This window comes from Gigantopelta aegis, chromosome 4 (genome assembly GCF_016097555.1).
Source record: "Gigantopelta aegis isolate Gae_Host chromosome 4, Gae_host_genome, whole genome shotgun sequence".
Taxonomy (NCBI): domain Eukaryota; kingdom Metazoa; phylum Mollusca; class Gastropoda; order Neomphalida; family Peltospiridae; genus Gigantopelta; species Gigantopelta aegis.
The window spans coordinates 23,952,248-23,975,052 of NC_054702.1; the positions used below are offsets into that span (position 1 = coordinate 23,952,248).

Consider the following 22,805-nt stretch of genomic DNA (forward strand, 5'->3'; position numbering starts at 1 on the left):
TGTATAACTGCACACTTTTTAAACCCCCAATCTCATTGAGCCAAACTTTCTTATCGCTTCATGCTACATCACTTAGGGGCATGATACAATTTGTTTACCGCATTAATATTTTTCAGTCCCGCCATGGTTATTTGCACTGTCATACTTGGGATTATATCCCAGCAGTCAGTCAGAATATTTTAAAACAGTAAACCCTACAAATAATCATGCATACCATGAGTAAGAGTACATGGTAAGGCTCAATGGGTAGGTGTAAACCACTTGCACCGACCAGTGATCCATAACTGGTTCAACAAAGGCCATGGTTTGTGCTATCCTGCCTGTGGGAAGCACAAATAAAAGATCCCATGCTGCTAATCAGAAAGAGTAGCCCATGTAGTGGCGACAGCAGGTTTCCTCTCGAAATCTGTGTAGTCCTTAAACATATGTCTGACGCCATATAACCGTAAATAAAATGTGTTGCGTGCGTCGTTAAATAAAACATTTCTTTCTTTTCTTTCTATTCAGTCCCTACATCTCTACTGTGTATCAATTAAGAAAGTATGACTGGAATGCATCTAATTGCCTCTGGGCAGGCTACGCTTGACATTTGTAGATTCACTGACTATGACAATACACCGCATGAAGTAGGAATTAAATAATTAAATGGAAAAAGAAAACAAACTTGTTGAGAACGGTTAATTTAATACGTACATTCCATTTGCATTATTTCTGAAGGAGACATGTCAAAAGTTGATTTATAATCAACTCTGAAACACATCCATTGATTAGCAGTACAGACGGTAAAACAAGAAACAACAACAAATGTTTCAAAGACTATATATGTGGCAACCTGTACTCAGCGGCCACCTGTCTTAAGCGGCCACTTTTAGCTACTCCCATGTGTGACTGCTTAAGACAGGTTTGACTGTATATGGTTAAAAATATCTTTAGTTTGTATCCAAATGATTACAAACCACTGGACTATAAAAACCTTCCCAGCAGGGTTCTGCCCATGGTGGTTGGTGCAGATCAGACCCGGCTGGCCAGCACAGCTACTGTACATCATGTTGCTATACTTCACTTTTATACTATGCTAGTATCTAATAAAGTGATACATTTTCACACTGTGCATAGGCTACAGTTTTCATCAGTCATAATTTTGTTAGCTAGAACCTAGCATCACTAACTTAACAGTGACAAAACCCATCAACCTTCATTAAACAGATTTCACCGGTCTATGTTTGTATGTTAGTAAAATAAAATCATAGACGTTCAAACACTGCATAGGCTACTATTTCGATCAGTCGTATTTGTTCTTAGGTAGAACCTAGCATCACTAACTTAACAGTCGCATTACCCATCAACCTTCAATAAATCGATTTCACTGGTCTATGTTTGTTGTTCAAAACGCCAGTGGAGCCATATAAGCCTGACATGAAAATCTGCTCCATGTTTATGAACACCCTGTTAATGATACAACTCTTGCATCTTGGTATTGAGAGCACGCAGAACATCTTTTCGTGGAAGTCTATCGAGATCTCCTTTCAGCTCTCCCAGGGTGTACTGCTGGAATTCGTGCTCTGAAAGAAGACTCTGGAATGGGCTTTTATGTGATGCCATGCAATGATTCTCAAAATCATGTATTTTGGAATAATTCCAGTCTTTTAGACTTGCAAGCTCCTGCCAGCCTTTTCCAATATTAGTTTCCAGTTTAATCTGGAGCAATTTGATGATCTCAAGCTTGAGGTCAACAAGGAATACTCCATCTGATGGCATGCTGGAGACAGCTCCTGGAGAGGATCCTCCATAGGCTGGAAAAATATGAAAAACTCCGACTATTATTTGATTTCATATGTACAAATGAAACTGATGATGATAAGGAATGACCACCAAATTTATTCATGCCAAATTATCTATTAAACTTCAGAAATGACAAAATTCAACTTTATTTTCCAACAAAATATCAATAATTACATTAAATGTTTTTGCCAGATTAAAATAAAATTCGCTAATTGTTCTTAAAATTTACAGTTGACAAAAAGTGCCTAACATTTTGAGAAGAATCAAATGGATACACCAGCAGGTGTCAATAGATGTTTTTTTGGAGGGGCCAAATAATTACTATGGAAGACAATTTCAATATCCCATATCCTTAGGAACATCGAATACCGGGATGCAAAAAAAAGCGACAAATTGTTTATTTAAAAAAAATGTTAACTTCTTTTCCAGTGGGAAAACACAATCAACATTAACTATCATTTGTCCGTAAAGGACGTTCGAGAGGTCTCTTCTGTGTACAGTTGAACAGACACCTTCTATAACACCCACCTGTCTATAACCAGGTGAAATGCAGAATTATTTTTTTAATTATTATTTTGATTATTTTAAAACTACATGCCCTGATATTTTTAAAAATATAAAACAAAAATCAATTACGTTTGGTATATAGTAGCACTACACATTGGTTTCACACGCTGGCATTTCCAAGTCAAAAACAAAGCCATGATTTTGAAAGTGGTACACTTGGAGCTCATACCGATGCATTGGCTTACACAAGCATAGAATTCCCCAACAAGAGTGTGAATTTCGCAATTTTTAAACAATTTTAACTGTCCTTGGGGGTCATCTCATATTGCAAAACATTTCTATATCCATGGATGATATGATTTCCAGGGGTCGGTAAGTACATTTGCCTTGAAATTTTGACAGTGGCCATGTTGGCATACGCATTACATGTAAGGGGGTGTTACTAATTACGTAACGCTCTAGGGGTAGAGGAAGAGGGTACTGTGTTCGATTTACGTAACATTTTTCAAGACTATATGTTATTTTTATTCATTACTTTTTTTGGAAATGCGTGGTCAGTCTAGGATCGATCCCCATCGGCAGGTATACAAAAAGACCATGGTATGTGATATCCTGTCTGTGGGATGGTACATATAAACAATCCCTTGCTAAAAAAAAATGTAGCGGGTTTCCAAGGAGTGTGTGCAGGGATTTCAGCGGGGTTGGGGTTATAGACTCAAGTTTATATGGGAGTCCCCCCAAAAATACATTAAAAAAAAATTAAGCTTCGGCAAGTATTTCGACCTCCATATCCTGGGATTCCTCTCTAAGATTATAGAGGAAATACCAAATAAAACAGCAGAAGAAGGAAGGATAGGATATGGTTTTATCAGTTTTATTATCAGATGATTTTAAATGTATGCTTTATCTTTGATGTCGTTAATAAACTTTACCCTTTCGAAAATGAAATAATATTATTTGAATTTGGATTTTAACACGTAAATTTGAAGTGAAAATGTTCAACTACTTTAGTATATTTTTATTTAAGATTAATGTGGTACTGTATATTTTGAAAGTATAACACTTTATAAAATACTAAAGCTATTTTTCTCTTTTAAAAGTCTTTTAATTTTTTGAGACGCCCTACAATTTGAAATCGGCAAACGCACATGCCAAACCTGTATAGAACAAATCGATGTAAACCGACTTTAGCGAACACTTTTTCTGACAATTGCTAATAGCTTAATGTAATTTAAAAAATCACGTTCATAAAGTAGCCTACATTGTTAAACAATTTGTGGAACAAGTTTGATGGAATTTCATTATTTTAAACATTTTGTCTTGGGATGCAAAATCACAATGGTGATAGATTCTGTTAATACATGCGTATTGATTTTATGAAAATATATTTCCCTGTTATCAATATATACCGGGTATATATATTTTTTTATGAATAACAAGAACTGTGTGAAAACATTTCAAACATAACTATAGTCCATCCCATCCTACAAATTGTTTTAAAAAATGTGTAAATAATTTCAGTTTGGTTTGACATAAGAAGAAGTAAGTGTTTTTGGAAATAACAAAAATATACTATTTCTGTGTGCTTCGTATGATTGTTATGAACTTGGTTATGTTGAACCATGTGGATAATACACTTACAGGCTCCCCCGCATGATTCACCTCTGTCATCAGCTGATGCTGCTCCTCCGCTGTCCTGCAATAGCAACAATTCATTCATTTCAACTTATTTTCATGCTTATATCCAATTAAGGTTAAGCACGTTGTCATGGTCTTACACCTACCCATTGAGTCGTTAAAACTTGCTCTGGGTGGGAGCTGGTACTGGGGGCTGTGAACCCAGTGCCTATCAGTCTTAACTGTAGCTATCTGGGCTGTCTGTCCAGGACAGTGAGTTGTTAGTTGGTTAGTGGTTAGTAAGAGAGAAGAGGGTGTAGTGGCCTTACACCTACCCAATAAACTCGCTCTGGGTTGGAGCCGGTACCAGGCTACGAACCCTGTACCTACCAGCCTTTAGTTCGATGGCTTAACCACTGCGCCACTGAGGCCGGTTATAGCAACAATGAATTGGATTGAATGTTTAGCATCATACCAGCACAAATAAAAATTGCCTATTGAGAAGGCAGACATTGTTTTATTTAAACCAAGCACTCAACATATTTTCATTTTGGGTTATATTTCAATTTAACTTATTTTCGTGCTTATAATATCCAATTAAGGTTCAAGCATGCTCTCCTGGGTATACATCTGGGCTGTCTGTCCAGGACAGTGGGTCAGCTGTTAGTGAAAGAAATGAAGGTGTAGTGGTCTTACACCTACCCACTGAGTCGTTAAACTTGCTCTGGGTGGGAGCCGGTACTAGGCTGCGAACCCAGTGCCTATCAGTCTTAACCATGATGGCTTAACCACTAGGCAGTTTTTATTTTTTATTTTGTTAATTCTTATTTTTTTGTTATATAGTGTTGAAAATATGGTTGAGGACAATAAAGATAATGAGAGACGAAACCACCTGCTGTCATGCCATGGTTACTCTGGTCAAATAGTTTAAAGTTTGTTTGTTTAACGACACCACTAGAGTACACTGATTAATTAATCATCGGCTGCTGGATGTCATACATTTGCTAATTCTGAAATGTAGTCATTAGAGGAAACCCGCAATATTTTTTCTAATGCAGAAAGGGATTATTATATATGCACTTTTCCACAGATAGGAAATCACATACCACAGCCTAGTTGTGGTGCACTGGTTGGAACAAGAAAAAGCACCATTCAGTTGAATGGATCCACTGAGGTGTTTCGATACCTTAAGTGAGTATTCAACCGACTGAGCTAAATCCCGCCCCTTTTTCGACTAGCAGTACAACGAGTCTTTTTATATAATTAAGAGGTAAAATTCAGTTTGAGCTTCTACAAACATTAGATCAACCAGAAAATATACAATATATAGACATTAATATTCTTAACAATAGGGCTCAAACTTAAAGGGACATACCCTAGTTTTTAAACACTAAGGTATATTGTTTACTATTAGAGCCGTATTTGACAACTGAAATCATATTTTACTTAGATTTTATTGTTTAGATTATTCATTTCCGTACATTCGAAGTGCTTTTGGTCATCCCGGTGTTTTTAATATCACAAAATGCATTTCTCATATTTTTAAAAACGCACGTGCGTCTGAGAGGTAACAGTTATGGAGTAGAGTGTTAGTCTATTTTTAGAGGGTATATCACCATGTCAAAATCACAGACTCATGTTTCACTCAATTGTAACTTTATTCAAATGTGTTACAGGTTTGTAGATTAACTAAACTTAGTGTTAATTTTCACGGGTTGAAACTAGGGTATGTCCCTTTAAGAATGGCAATGAAGGGTTTCTGCCAATGACAACGTGCTCACCTATGATCATGTTGAGCCTGCCTACAGCAACCTTAAACTGGTAACTTTTGCAACAAATAATCACAAAATTAATAACAAAACCAATGTTGCAATAATTTTTGTCCAGTAGCATCCATGCTATTGGTAATACCTCTGACCTATGGCAATTAATATCACAACTACAAAAATTACCGAATGTTCTGCCATTAAGTTCGAGCCTGAAACAAGATCATGTAATCAAGTTAAGTTATACTTAATAATTAAAAGCAAAACTCAGTTATTCTGGTAAAAGAAAGGAATGTCTTTTTAAAATAAAACACAAAAAGTTTGTTCTAAAAAACATTATATTTTGTCTACTACTCGCCATCATAAGAAAACAAATTTTATTGATGTACAAACCATGAAAGATTCCATCCTGGTGACATCTTCTATGTAAGTCCTGTTATCTGAAGTGAAACAGTATTACATGTATAAACTATTACAAAAAAAAGAAAAGAATACTGATAAAGGAATGATCCTTTTATACTCAGTAAATATAATAAATAGGAAAAATTTTATCAGCTGACTTGTTTAAACACAGGTTGGATAATTGCTGATCTCACAATCATTTTAATCCATTATGGAGTCATACTGTGTTCCACACAAATATACAAACATCAATAACTACATTCAAATGGTTCAATCACTTGAAATTCAAGCAGATTAAGTTGTTATGTGTCAATACTTTATCAACAGGTCAGTTTATTTCTAAATGTGTGTTGTAAACGTCTATCAAAACCAGGTCAAAAGATTTACTTTTTTACTTCAAACTGGGAAGTTTGTCTTCAAAATCAAAAACAACATAACCCTTTGGAGAATGATGCCGAATATCGGAATCTGGCTACACAGGTGTTAAAACCCCGAAAGTAGCTGTATACCAAATAGCATCTTACTGGGTCAAAGTTTGAAATAAATGTTTCACCTAAATTTAAATTGTTCTTGCATTGGTGAGATAAGATTGTGCATAAAATGTTGTTTTATCCTGGCAGTAAATTCCTGGCCTTAATTTTGAAATAGTATCAATGGTTACCAGCCATCGTGCTTGAAAGGCTGGTAGGTACTAAAATTCGGATAACAGTCGAGGCATGTGGAATTTAGGGTAGTCAAAGACCGACTTCCCGTTACATGTAGTGAGTGCTCCGCAAGGCACTTGCACCCCCACACTTTCCATATTTGGTTCAACAAAGGCCATGGTTTATGGTATCTTGCCTGTGGGAAGCGCAATATAAAAGATCCCTTACGGCTAATCGTATTGATTTTACAAAACGAGTGTCCATGTTTGTATTGAGCTAGAACGGTTTCCTCTCAAAATCCTGACACAAGTTTCGTAAAATATATGATCTGACATGCCATGTAATCATTTCTTTATTATCCACCTTTTCCAATTTTCGTGAAATAACAACTAGGACCATGTTTCTTTCATTTCAAATGTAACTAAAAAATTCACTGTGGTAATTTAAATTTGACACTAGCTTCACAATAAAATATTTTATTATCCACATAGTTGAAGATATACAGGGTCCTACTATAAATAGTATTTTAAACAGCATGTCATATTGATTTCATAGAACAAATGACATCATTTTGGGAAGCAACGCTACCCGTTATGCAGCTCTGAAGTCTTCGGTGTAATCAATTACCAAGATGACGTCATTTCGTGATTTACTGTCAAAGATAGTCTCCTTAGTCCTCGGTTTATATGCCAAATCCTGACAATCATTTATAAAAACCAATATGACATTGAAAGCTGTCTAATAATCGCTATATATTGATTGAAATGTTGTATGTAGCCATTTATCTATTATTATCTATGGGATTTGATTTGGTGATATATAACCTAAAAGTAGTCTCAAAAACATTATTTTTATGTAAGTTCTTACCATCCTCTGAAGAGACAGTTCTGATCATGTTTGCTGGAATATTAAATCCTCTTGCTTGTAGCTGTAAGCTCAGTGATGGGCACCTGCCAGCTAAGAAGGAAGTCTCATAATCTAACATATAGTAGTCATTCAGGGAGGAGTGAGATGGACACCTTTTAGCAGCAGCATCCAGGCGTGCTTTGTCCTCAAGGTTCCTATTGATGGAATCAGCATCTTTAGCTGTCACGAATGGTTCAGCTGATGAGGGTTGAGAGGTGCCACAAGGTCTACCAGTGGACATGCCAGAACAACCTGCCGACCGAACAGCAACTGAAATATTAAAACAAGAAATCCACAGAATGAAATTTCTAGTTCAATCAACTGGTAGAAATGTGCCAAAAAGCTGTGCAACCAGTCTAGCACACATCCACTAGACAGTAATAATTATTATGTCCTTTTCATTGATTGGTCTCATCATTATGACTACAACACGTTACATTATGTCCCATACTTAACCGTCTAGCATTTACCCATCACTGAGCTTACAGCTACAAACAGAAGTATTTAATATTCCAGCAACCATGATCAGAACTGTCTCTTCAGAGGATGGTAAGAACTTACATAAAAATTATTTTGAGACTACTTTTAGGTTATATATCACCAAATCAAATCCCATAGGTGATAATAGATAAATGGCTACATACAACATGTATGGTATGGTATATAAGTACCCATGGCTAATATTTTGTTAGAAAATATCTGGGTTTGTGCAATGTTTTAAGTATAGCAAATAATTTGGCAAAATGTTCTGCTAACCCAGAGCTATCCGTTTGGGTTGTAGTTGGTACTGGGATTGAGACTCAGGAAATACCAGTACCAGCCTTAAAGGTGCAGTCTTAAAGTTGCATAATTATTTATTAACTTTGTACAGTTATCCCAGGTGGATGTTAGGGTCTCCACGAGTACTCGGGTACTCGGGCACGGGTCGAGTCTGGTAAGCCTCGAGTCCGCTTTACAGGACTCGAGTACCCGTGCAGGGGAGAGCACTCTGATATAATTTGTTTTACCTCCCTTTCCTGACGTTTTTGTAAACTTAGACGTTGCAACAATGGACACAAAACAAAAATCTAACGTCAGGATTAATTTTGAATTAGATACCGAAAAAAAGAAAACAAAATGCCGTCTCAGCGGCATTCTTTTGAGTTACAATGGTGGTACGACCAGTACAATGCGTAAGCACCTTCTTTTAAAACACCCCAGTGCCACGTGCGAAGTCTCACATCCCATTAATACTACTAGGCAAAAAACTATCGGTAACTTTTGTCAATTTGCCGTGAAAAGTCGTAAACCGGCAGACAGGCAGTGGTACTGTTCCTTTAATCTGATCGTCGTAATATCAACAAATTTGTGAATATATTAATGACGTCACGTTTGAAACCAATGAAAATCACTGATATAAACTGAATAATTCTATCAATGCGCCATTCGGAACTCCTCGTACATTTCTTGTAGCGTAGCGGAAAGTGACGAGGTGTTCCGATTGATCAATGCGCCACCTCATTCGGAACTCCTCGTACATTTCTTGTAACGTAGCGGAAAGTGACGAGGTGTTCCGATTGATCAATGCGCCACTTCAATGAATGATTTAAGTCACGTGTATGAAATTATGGTTAAAAATAATAATAATTACATGAATTATGGATACATTAAACACATTCAGGACTTAAGGTATATATTACCTTGATTGCGAGTACTGGTTACTATGTCAAATATAACTATATTTGGGATACACGATAATGCCTTCTTTCTTTCTTTTTTTAAACGTTAATGCATAGTTTTATCATCATCTCGTATAAAAGCCGGGTACTCGGGTCCGGGTCGAGTTTGACAAACGAGTACTTGAGTCCAATTTTTTGGACTCGTTGAGGCCCTAGTGGATGTTGCTGATAAGTGTGTGGTCTTTGTGCAACTTAAATGGTCTTAAACTTACTGTTTTCGTTGCTGTCCTGCTTCATGTTTACCTTGCTGCCATCATCACCGATATCAGTAGCTAAACTTAATGGTGGAGCAGCATTCAGTATCTTTGAAGCAGAATCATCTATAATGCAAAAGTCAACAAAGACAAATTTCCAAAACACTGAAAGTTTTAACAACAAAAGCAATCGTGTAATAGTAGATGTAATTTTCAGTGGAAGATTCACAATCATCTCAAGAGAAAAAAGGTGGCGAGAAAAAAAGAGATCTATATTTGATTTTAATTTTTCATATAAATGTCCCTGTATTTGTGTACTGGACTTGATGGGGTGGAAATGCCCTGATATTGTCTATCAGGGAAATATATCATAAATGTCATTTATGAAGTGTATTACTACCAGAAATCTTAAAATAGTAACAGTTAACAGTAAAAAGTTTTTCACCCCACCCCATCTTTTTGTTAATAACATTTTAAACAATATATATATTTATCATTGGTCTAAAATCTCATCTCTGAACATCTTTATTTCTAAAATTTCCTAGGAGCATGCATCCCGAATCCCTCTCCACAGTGTTTCTGTCAGAAAGAAATTTTTGGGTATGGTGCTATGGGACCTTCCCCAGAAAGAAAATGGATTATGTTTAGGGTTAGCGTTAAAAAAAATATCATACAGTAATGATAAAGAGTAATTAATTTTGTTAAAACGTTAACTTAAAAAAATAAAATCTGCCAAAAAATCTGGATATGGCACCATACTCATTTTACCCTCTGGCAAAAACCCTGCTCCAGATCTTACTCCATTTGGGGTCTCAGCTCATTTGAGGTACCAAATCAAATTGACCTTATTTTGTGACCCTTCCCCTTTTACAAAATCATCGATCCATCCTTGGGCATTGCCCTGAACCTGAATCAGACTTACATTCCTTACAGTCCGTTAATTTATAGTTGCCAGGTATGTCTGCTTTTAAATCCTTCTCTTCTGACTTCTGGGGCTGAACTTGTTTAAACTGATTTTCAGGTAGTTCAGAAAATGCTTCATTTTTAAACTCTTTATTGCCTGGTGTTTTGCCATCTGTAAATAATATGAGACAGTTATGTATTTCAGTATTAAGTACATATTCTGTGGTAAAAGGTTCCCATTCAAAATATTTCTCATATTATCCAGTATAAGACACTAAACAAGTACAGTAATCATCAAAATAAGCATTGTACCTGGTAATCCATGTGCTGGTCAAATTACCATGAATTTAGGGCCTGCATGATAACCTACATGTTATGACACATTTATCAAGTTTACAATTCCCAGTATCATTCTTTCATAAAACCGCGTCGGTGAGCCCACTGGGCTATTTCTTATTCCAGTCAGTGCACCATGACTGGTATATCAAAGGTTGTGGTATGTACTACCCTGTCTGTGAGATAGTGCATATAAAAGATCCCTTACTAATAATGAAAAATGTAACAGGTTTCATCTCTAAGACCATACCTCGAAAATTACCAAATGTTTGACATCCAATAGCTGATGATTAATAAATCAATGTGCTCTAGTGGTGTTGTTAAACAAAACAAACTTCTTTCTTCTTTCATAAACACTTGGTTACCCATTCATGTCAATGCTCGTCTAATGATACTTGTGTATATGTAATTTATATTAAAACAGCATACCACTATCAAAATTTAGGTAGTAGGTGGGTGTTTGGGGGTTTTGTTTGTTTGTTTGTTTGTTTATTTGGGTTTTTTATTTGGGGGGGGGAGGGGGGGGGGGAGTTGTGGAGAACGAATGACCATTCTCAATTTTTTAGGGGTTTTTTGGGGGGGTTTTTCCATCTTTTTTACAGAGCTACCATACACAGTGTCACTGCAGGCCCGTGTGCAAGGATGTTTTAGTATTAGGTACTATTTTAACGTGCTCATATACTGCAAATGTTTCTAACACGCCCATCCTGGGCTTAGCCTCTGACTTCGCCAGTGACTAAATCCGGGACGTGGTGGATGAGGGTAAGTTTGAGGTGAGTGGAATTTGGAATAAAAATTTAGAAGTTAGGTCATAATTTTCACCTATAGTCTGTTCCATCCACCTACGAAAATGTTTTTTGGAAATAATTTCAGTTTGGCTTGACGTATAAAGGAAAGTAAAAGTGTTTTGGAAATAATGAAAAATTACTATTTTTGTGTGCAATTTAGAAAAAAATTGGCTAAGAAATAAATTGCTTGTAGTAACTTCCTGTTACTTCCATAGTATGAAAAAAGGCACTCCCTGTGGGAAGGAATATAGGTGTGGTTTTTTTATTAACGACACTACTAGAGCACATTGATTAATTAATCATTGGCTATTGGATGTCAAATATTTGGTAATTATGACACGTAGGCATCAGAGGAAACCACTACATTTTTACCAATGCAGCAAGAGATCTTTTATATGTACTTTCCCACAGACAGCAAAGCACATACCACAGCCTTTAACCAGTTCACTGTTTGGAACGAGAAAAAACCCAATCAGTTTAATGGATCTATACTGAGGTGGTTTGATCCTGTGACACAAGTGAGCACTCAACCGTTTAAGCTACATCCTGCCCCTCAAAAATAATCATTACTTTCAAACTATGAATGATATGAATGAATAAATGAACAAATGTTTAAGGAAGCTAAATGCTCTTAAACTGACTATTTTTGTTGTTCTGCTTCACGTTGTTTACTTTGTTGCCATCATCACTGGTATCAGATCTTAATGGTGGAGCAGCATTTAGTATCTTTGTAGGAGAATCATCTACAATGCAAAAGTCAGCAAACACAAATTTCCAAAACATTGAAAGTTTTTAACAACAAAAGCAATCGTGTAAGAGTACATGTAATTTTCAGTGGATGATACACGATCATCTCAAGAGAAAAAAGGTGGCGAGAATTTTTTTTATTATCTTTCATTTTAATTTTTCATATAAATGTACCTGTAAACAACATACCACCAATAAAAATTTAGGTGACATGTCGGGTTTTTTTGTTCGTTTTTTTTTTTTTTTTTGGGGGGGGGGGGGGTAGGGTGTGTGTGTGTGGAGAACGAATGACCATTCTCAACTTATTTCAATGCCTGACCATCAATTGTTAATATGTAATAAATGTTTTATTTCTCTTCGACATAATATGGCTTTAAAATATGCAGTTTTTTGGTAATGGATTGGTTAAATGATTGAATACGATCCTTTTTAAGAGAAAGTGAAAACAGAGATTGTGGGGATAGGCTAATGAACTGGATCAAACACAAGAATATAGGTAACTTAGATGCACCATAAATTCCCAAGGACTGTTTACTAGTACTAAAAGCAAACTTATTTAACAAAGTCTTGAAAGCTCTGTTCAAAATCAATAGTAGTATGATCTTACCACCTCAAATCATAAAAAATAAATGATTAAGTTTGATACATTTGAAAAACCAATAGTTGTATATAATTGTGATATGGGGAGTGTTAAATATCTTTCTGGATATTTGTTTATACATGTATATTCATTAAAACTCAGAATGCAGTTTATATATTTAAACAAAACAATTTTATCATGATAACCATTCATTTGCTCAACTTATGCCACGATCAGACTTGTTATATTCATTATCCTAAAATGTTGTCTGTTAACATTGGTTCTTGAGGACTCCATTTTGTAATTAGGAGATAACCATATGGAGTGTTTAGATTTGTGGGTGTTACTGTCCATTTGATCCTGCAAATGTCATTTTTGACCGAAGGCGTTAGCCTGACGTCAAAAATGAAACATTTGTGGGCATCAAATAGACAATAACACCTGCACATCTAAAAATGGTGACGTGTTTACTATTTTGAGAATGCAACCAAAGTAGAAATATATCGGGAAATTTAAGGGTCCAAAATATATTTTTAAAAACCTTAAAATGTCATTACACTTTATCTCGACAATCAGAATATGCGAGAGGCTGTTGTACTTTTGTAAAATGGGCAGAATATAACTTATTGTCTTAAGTAGACACATCTCAGCCCCGACATTTTGATCATACGTTCGAGTGATAAGGCACAGATGAATTTTTAAATGCGCTCTCTGCATATGTTTTACATAGAACTAAACTGTTTTTCTTAGGAAAACTGTACACATGTAGCTGAATTGAATGGTATCAGGTTGTTTCGCCCTTATTCCCGATCGCCCCATGTCGTTTCACCCCCATACCGGGTCGTTTCGCCCTCTATACAGGGTCGTTTCGCCCTCATGTTTGTTTGTGAATGATGAATAAATTTGTTTACGTGACTCTAGTTGCAAATCAGATATAGATTATCAATTTGTAACCCTTTATCAACCATAAACACCATTTATATGTATATGTTATTATGTGCAATAGTTTAAAGAACCCCTCCCCTCACACCATCCCAGTTCCTACGGGCCTGATATATTTTATATTAATAAGTACAAAGACTAGCCTACACAATGATATTGTCGATAGAACATATTAGTTATAAAGTGCTTTGGTGTGTGTGTGTGGAGGGGGGGGGGGGGGGAGACCGCTTTTTTGCAAATTTGCGAAATTGGCCTCTGTAATATCCATTGACGTGTCATGTTTACACCTATGCTGATGAAATATTAAAAGGTCCATTTGCTTCAGTTTACATTTAAAAAATGCTTGTTGTATGCTATATATGGCATTGTTGTTGTCCTTGTTATTAAAATAATGCGTCTTTTGTTATTAAAATGTTTTAAAATAATGCGTGTTTTGTGCTTTTTTAAACAGGTTTTAACAACATATTGATGTTTGTTCTCGTTACAGCCAGTTTAGGGCAAAATACATGCAATTTTCTGCTCTCTGCTATTTTGGTTTTTTATGGAATACTCTTATAGAGTGGTGAAAGACTCTAAAATATTAATATAAAATCAATGATCTCTAGTGGTATCTTTAAACAATGAAATAATATTAATAATAATAAAATAATATGACGTCATCACATTTGCATTTATATCATAACATATTATTACATTCAACAGTTGTTAGATTAAGTCATATCCTTTCACCCCTCTTGTAGAATATTCTATAAAAAGTCAAAATGGAAGCCGGCACAAAATTACATGCTTTTTGCCCTATGCGATCTCAGCGAAGTCGATACAGGTGACATGGTTATCATCTAGTTTTTTTCAAGATTTCTGTCTGGACAAAATGTGGGTAAAATCTAACGAAAAATAAATTTGTTGTTGTTGTCCACATTTTGTTTCGGACCACCCCAATACATAGGGGCGAAACGACTCATAATGGACGAAGAAACGACTCATTCTAAGGGTGAAATGACTCGGGGCGAACGGGAATAAGGGCGAAACGACTCGGGGGCGAATAGGAATAAGGGCGAAACGACCCGGATTCGAATTGAATAAACAAGGTTTCAACCGAATTTTAGGATCTTTTTTGTGTTCAAAATTTTGTCTATTCAATTTTACTGTAAATTTGTTAATAAAAACCACATGTTTAACCATTCTGGTGAATTGTAAACCATGTTTTTGAGTTGCCGCGATAACATGAGATGCACGTCGAAAAACTCTGCAACAGTAGGGCACACTTCCGCCAGTAATATTGATTTACAAACAGGATTTATATGCAAATATATGACATGTAGAACATGGAAATATGAGGTAAAATCCAACAAAAGTATATTTACCTTGATGTATCATTGTATGTAGGTGTAGGTATGTTATTTTATTTCTGCACTATCTTCAAGTACCGCGATACCGTGAGACCCCAGTATATCACTTACCTGACGCCATGCCCAATGAATTTTGACCCATTTACAGAACTCGTAGAGAATATAGTTACAGCTAATGTTTAGATGTAAGATTTTGATTAGAAATGTGGTTTTAAAACACGAACATCGAATATCAACAAGTACTACATTTTTCTGAATTGGGGAATTCCCGACTTTCGTAATTGTACTATTTGCGAGTTATGTCCCTTGTGGGTAGGTATTTTATATTTCCGGTCCAATCCGTGAAGGTATGACTATACCAATTCAAATCCCATAGGCGACCATGTTAACGTTTGTGTTTAAAAACACTATATGCAATATATCAACCAAACTATGACCCATAAATATCAGTACTACAACCCCTACCTCAAAGTATTAACTGCAGAAAATGGTATCTTTCATGACTGTTTTTACAACACCCCTAATTTTGCACAAAATTTTAGTACTTTTTTTTTTACATTTACCCCATACATGTTCCAAGCACAAGGCTGCTTGACACAGTAGGTACTAGATGAATTAAAATTGTATAAATTTTTAGCCCAGATGAAACTAATTTTTTTTACAACCAAACACACTCACATTTACAACCAATCACAGGACTTGTGGTTCTCTATCAAAAGTACATCGGACTTCGACCCTGCCGGAAATTAATTGGTATAGTGCTACCTGAACGTCAAAACATGGGGAAATATTATTGTTGCATGTCATAATTTTCGGGTTAAGATCGGCAAATTTAACAAAAAAGTTACTTTGCACAAACTGCCGAAAGAAAAAAAATATGCTAGAAGGGCCTGGATTATAGGTATAAGCCGGAAATACTGGAAATCAACAGCGTATACGCGAGTGTGTTCTGACCATTTCAAAAACGGTGACGGACCTAACTTTTTTAAGAAAAAAAATACCCACTGAAAATTTAGCGCAGAGAGCTGACCCACCTAAACGACCAACAGTCAGATCTCGAAGATTGGAGAGGAGCCCCACAACTACTGATTATGATGGTGCCTAGTTCATAAAAATAAACTCGAATGTAAATGTGCATTTACATTCGAGTTTATTTTTATGAACTCTAGATGGTGCTACATCAATCGGAACTCTTCGTACATTTCTACGAAATATAAACTCGGACACAATGCATCACCATTTTGGACGGAACTTTTTTCAGTCACATGATCAAAACATGGCCATGGAATATAATTGCTCATTCTGTGCTTCAGTGAATAAACAACTACATACAACAACAAATGCATCGAAGAGAATACGCGAGAATGATATAATACAAAAGATAACAGACACATTAGGCTTTAAACCTACTGACAGTTACAGAATATGTGACAGATGTGTAAATAAAATTATTAAATTCCTAAAATTTTAAAACACAGGTTTTTGAAAATCTACAGAATGCAGGTAATCATATAAGCACAGGGACGCCACCCAGCACTGGTCCGACGCCGAAACGAAGGAAAACTGTTGTTGACAAACTTATTGATTCTGTTGGGAAATTAAAAGTACATACAGATCGCCCACATGCCAAAGCTTCATCACGAAGAAAACTAGTTTTTAATGATCACATATATCAAAAGAAACATAATTTTATAACAAATAAATATTCCTGTTGTTATTTTGGACATTTCTTACCGATCGTTTTATATAATATTGGTCCAGCTACGGAGTAAAATGCGTGTCAAATTTATAAATTTATTACAATTTCTTCAATTTTAACTATAATTAAATATGTTGAAATAACCTTTTTCAGAAGTTTCTAAAACAGATTCAAAATACAAATCCATCACGAAACAATTTTTTAGTCGTCATATCTTTATTTTTACTCATGAACCACGGTTAAATCTTTGATCGAACTACATTATGTTACGAACTTCGCCCTAACCGCGTCACCAAATACATGAAAATTTTGTGTATTCCTACAACTTGTATCCGAGCCTACATCTAGCGTAGCGGAATGTGACGAGGTGTTCCGATTGGGTGCCACACTTGGGCCAACCAAAACTTTTGGCAAAAGCCAAGTAGAGATAATGCATGGGTAAGCTTTTTGTCAGACTATTGTAAACATTAGTTGCCCATCTCATATATATTCATTTTGCACGTACCCCTTCCACTCTGTTTATAAGTAATGATTGCAATTAATAATGCAGATTTATAAAGCTATTAAAAGATGCCAGACAGTTGGTTACCCCCCTCCCCCCATCCCTTAATGTTTGAGTTTTTCTGATTAATTTTTTTTTATAAATTAAAAAAAAATGGGTGGATAGGTAGGTATAAACCTTTTTGGTTTATATTATTGAATGTAACACAAATGTTTATATTTCAAACAGTAACATATTATTTGAAAACATTACAGAAACAAATAATTTTTATTAAATTAGAGCCTGCATGGTGATGCAATAATGGTAGATAAGGGGTTTATACATTTGAAGAGATGAAGAGAGGGATTCTTCAGGGAGTTATGCCACTTGTTCTTAGCAAGACAGCTGATGAGATTGTGTTTGTGTGTGGTGCATTGACAAATTTATTGCCACCATTAGTAACTTAAAGATGTTATCTTGAGTTTTCAGCCATAGCAAATGTTCTGTTCATTCCCCTCAATACTGTAATTTGGAGGTTGCTAGAAAAAATAAATTGATACATGTATACAACATTATTGGAGGTAAAAGTCCATGTTAAGCTACTACAAAATAATCAGATGGTCAGAACTGTTTAAATGACTAACACATTGGGGAATGTCCCTTTAAGTTTCAAGAACATATGTTTAAATTTGGAACAACCAGAATCTATTTTAATAGTTTCTTATTTAGCTGGATGCACTACTAAATTGGATGTGTAACAGATATTTAAAGTGTCTATAATGAGGTAAAATAACATGCAAGTTTTCAATTAATCTGTTCGTTATTAGTCAATTTTAACAGTCACGACATAAATAGGGCTGGCATTACATATGTTTTATACACCTTTTAGCTAATTCCGCTGATTACTGCGTAAATATGTTATTAGATGAGCCTTTTTCAAATTCAATATATCTTCAAATGTAGTTTCTCCAGATGATAAGATATTTGACGAATCCATACCATAGGTACTTGATGACAGGATAATAAACCATTTCCCAATGACACTAGTACATGATGCAATGGTTACTTCATTGAGTTAGCCACTGTGATCGAAAGCTTGTTGTAATCAATAAATGTCTACCGTTGTTTTTAAATAACATCCCCCCCCCCCCCCCAATGTCCGATAAACATTCAGTACTATTTTTTTTCGTTTTATTTTGTTTTAACATCACCCTATCCTACGCATTTTGGTTCACGTTTTATTCCCAGCCAGGACAAAGTGAGGATTTTAGCCCGCCCATAATGCAAATTTTAAAACACGAAACTACATGTATATGAGAAATACATGTAAAAAGAAGTACAAAATTAATTTTACAGCTTAAGTTGCATCATATGCTTCTTGAAAAATACCTTATGACATTGATATAATCAGGTATTAAAACACTTCATCAGGATCATAAATTAATATATACCCAACTTTGACCAAGTAAGTTTTTAAAATTACTTTGTATATTATCTACATAAATTGATATTTTACTGCATCTTTATAAACCACTTTAGAGATTAAAAAAGTTTAATTAATTAATTTTCAATTATTTCAAGTCTGTTTTCAAATATATATTTTTGCGTTCAGTGTTGGGAAAACTGTTGTAACAATATAGGTCTTAAAACAAATTTTATATAAAATTTCATATTGAAATTAGTTTCCGGCATACGTCGTAATTCACCCGAATCATTTCGTATACCCTCAACATAATCTCGAATGTTTTCAAATCACTGCATTCCCAGTTTGGAGTTCGTCGCAGTAAGACGTGTTTGTGCACACTGCACGTTCTTTCGCGACTCGACTTTGGGATCCTTCACTTTTGTTGTTTTTGTCAACAAAGTGAAGTTTTCTACTGGGATGTATGCGGCCCTTGGAAACTGATTGAACGCTGGAACGCTTCTCGTTTCGACAGTCTGCACCACCAGGTTGGATTCTTTTTAAGCGAGATTCTTTGCCTCCATGTCATTTTTCCGTCTGACTATGTTGACTTGTTGTTTTCGTGACTCGTATGACGGCCATTCTGCAGAACGCCACGGTTGTTCGCGTTTAGTCTCTACATGTCCGAGCCTGTCCTAGCAGCACTGGAAGATTGACCGCCCCACTCTAAGAAGAAATAGGAAGCGGGGTCGGCCCCTACTACTATTTTCTAGACTTTACTTTGTTTTATTGTGATACCATCTCGTATCCTATTTTTGTTAATGACATTTAAGAATTTTTTTTATTTATCATTGATCTAAAAACTCATCTCTGAACATCTTTATTTCACAAATTTCCTGGGAGCATGCATCCGAATCCCCCTCCACAGTAGTTCTACCAGAAAGACATTTTTGGGTATGGCGTTATGGGACCACCCCAAAAATAAAATGGGTTAAATTTAGGGTTAGGGTTAAGAAAACATACAGTAATGATAAGAGTAATTAATTTTGTCAAAAAGTTAACTTTAAAAAATAAAATCTGCCAAAAAATCCATTTGTGGTCTCAGCTCATTTGAGGTAACAAAATCAAATTGCCCTTTTTCAAATTTTGTGACCCTTCCCCTTTACAAAATCATTTACAAAAACCTTGGGCATTGCCCTGAACCTGAATCAATAAAATGTGTTGCATAATGTGTAAACTACAACAAAAATGAGATTACTCCGACTTACAAGACAAGACAAGACAAAATTTTTATTCAGTATAAAGGCCATAGGCCCATAATACAGTCATAAACTGTTATACATGTTTGCGCATGTGTAGTGTTTGCACATTTTACTATAGGTATACATTTAAATATTTAAGTATTTCTAAGTTTTTGCACATTATAAAGATAAAGACATACATTAAATAATACATCAAAATTTTCTGATGTCATTATATCTATGAATGATTTTTTTATAAATTTAGAAATATGGTGATCTCTTAGTACATTATAACGCTTACATACAAGCAAAATATGGAGTTCATCCTCAATATATCTTAATCCATGATCCAGGCAATATGGGCAGAGTCTTTCAGTGTACCTGTAGGTTATGTTGTTATATCTTCCTTGGTCCACAGCAAGTCTAAAGATACTACGTCTAAATCTTGTGTATATTACTTTAAAATAAACAGGTGAGATAACGTTCTACATTTAACAATGACTTATAATACTTATAATAAAAAGTAGCAGATAAATTTGTAACAGAACTATACCAATTTTGCTGAAGATTATCAAACAATTGTCGTCCAACATCCTGAGCTATCCAAACATAGCCAAATCCTGATCTAAAAGGAATATTTTTAATATAAGTCACCCATATGGTGCGTCCTGCTTCATCCAGTGTCTGTAGCATTGTATAACATTGATGGGGAAGCCTGTTTACATTCAGTTGTAATAGCCTACACCAATACTTAATAGCTCTAGTAGTGTAAATAAGCTGTAAAGGAGCTCTACTACATTCACCTAAAAACCATAATATTACTGGTGTTTGTCCTTAATTTTGAAAACCATTTACAGATTTTAATCTGAACATCTTCAATAATTTTACAGTAACAAGTAACCCATACTTCTGAACCATAACAAATATCTTAAATAGATCTTCACAAGGAATATCACCAAATTTCTTTTGATACCTTTATATTGCCATCATGGCTTTTTTACCTTGTGCTGAAAGACAAGTTTGAGTTTTAGTCCATATTAGTTTTGGTGTGAACATAATACCTAAATATCTATAATATGAGACAACTTCTATACTATTTCCATTAAAAAAAATTAATTCATAATTCTTTAGAGGACCTCCATTTCTAAAAACAATAACCTTGGTCTTTCTTAAATTCACAGCCATACCTGTAATATTACAATCCTTACAGTCCATTAATTTATAGTTGCCAGGTACGTCTGCTTTTTAATCCTTCTCTTCTGACTTCTGGTGCTGAACTTTGTAAAATTGATTTTCAGGTATTTCAGAAAATGCTTCATTTTAAAACTCTTTATTGCCTGGTGTTTTTGTTTGTTTATTTTAATCTTTTCTACAGAGCTACCATACACAGTGCCACTGCAGGCCCGTGTGCAAGGATTTTTTAGTACTGGGTAATATTTAAGGGTACTCATATACTGCAAAGGTTTCTAACACGCCCATCCTGGGCTTAGCCTCTGAATTCTCCAGTGACTAAATCCGGGACATGGTGGAGGAGGGTAAGTTTGAGGTGGGTGGAATTTGGAATAAACATTTAGATGTTAGGTAATAATTTTCACCTACAGTCTGTTCCATCCACCTACAAAAATGTTTTTTGGAAATAATTTCAGTTTGGCTTGACGTATAAAGAAAAGTAAAAGTGTTTTGGAAATAATGAAAAATTACTATTTTTGTGTGCAATTTAGAAAACAATTGGTTAAGAAATAAATTGCTTGTAGTAACTTCCTGTTACTACCATAGTATGAAAAAAGGTACTCCCTGTGGGAAGGAATATAGGTGTGGTTTTTTTTTTAACGACACTACTAGAGCACATTGATTAATTAATCATTGGCTATTGGATGTCAAATATTTGGTATTTATGACACGTAGGCATCAGAGGAAACCCACTACATTTTTACCAATGCAGCAAGGGATCTTTATATGTACTTTCCCACAGCCTTTAAAGGGACAATCAAGGCATTTGACCTGGTATGCATATTCAACGATATATAATGCACATTATTGCTTAATATTAACAAGTATAATTGTATAGTTAATTAATAAAATGGTTAAATGTGACGGCTATTATATATAACGGGCGCAGCCATTTTGTATCATCCCAGTGAATACGCCCTCTGGCGAGCTGGTGGTTACGTAATACCTAACGTGTCACGTCAGGAATTAGTCTTCAAACTGAAGAAACAAAATATACCTGATTTTTGCGAATGTATCACAATATTCTGTAATAATAGTCATCCCAGTAAGCCAGCAACAATTATATATCATTTTTAATACAAAATAAACCACCATTGTCAAAGTGTTGAAATAACTGTATTATGGTTTGTACATAAATTAACCCACGTACTGAAATAATAATCTGAGTGTTTTCTTAGTTAATTGGTATTTTCTTTCCGTGGCCTGTACCTGTGGTTCCTGATGGGCAGGTGTATATAGATGGTCTCCAGACACTGTGTCTAGACACACTAAAAAGACGTGCCTCTTTTATTAAGATCACAGGGTATTGTGTGTTAACCGCACGGACACCCCTCTAATCGTAATCGATCAGCTGTCCTTCTTTATTACTGTAAGTAATTCTGTAAAACCCTTGATTAAGTAGACTTTCCCATCTAAAATCACAAAACTGACCAATTACGTAGTCCCAAAGAAAAGAAAATTATCACTTGGGTATCGTGAGTGGTCGTTTTTGCTCGAACGTAGCATACCAATAGGCCTAATAATATGCATTTTTTTCTTTGGATTTTTTGAAAAAGAAAAATACTATAACT

General features: G+C 35.2%; 1 protein-coding gene across 7 annotated transcripts in view; it reads right to left on the minus strand.

The window, feature by feature from the left end:
* Positions 1-667: 667 nt before the first annotated feature.
* LOC121370211 overlaps positions 668-22,805 on the minus strand; it is a 28,465-nt gene continuing 6,327 nt past the window's right edge. For 2 of the 7 annotated variants that reach the window (XM_041495329.1, XM_041495326.1), the window contains 6 exons: positions 10,459-10,611; positions 9,555-9,662; positions 7,586-7,894; positions 6,066-6,112; positions 3,931-3,985; positions 668-1,793 (listed from right to left, as the gene is read on the minus strand). In XM_041495329.1, the coding sequence (XP_041351263.1) occupies positions 1,450-1,793; positions 3,931-3,985; positions 6,066-6,112; positions 7,586-7,894; positions 9,555-9,662; positions 10,459-10,611 (1,016 nt within the window). In that variant the 3' untranslated portion in view covers positions 668-1,449. Of the gene's footprint in view, positions 1,794-3,930; positions 3,986-6,065; positions 6,113-7,585; positions 7,895-9,554; positions 9,663-10,458; positions 10,612-12,204; positions 14,413-15,196; positions 15,587-22,805 lie in introns of those variants that run through there. The other 5 variants (XM_041495331.1, XM_041495330.1, XM_041495328.1 and 2 more) reach the window with 5 other exon arrangements.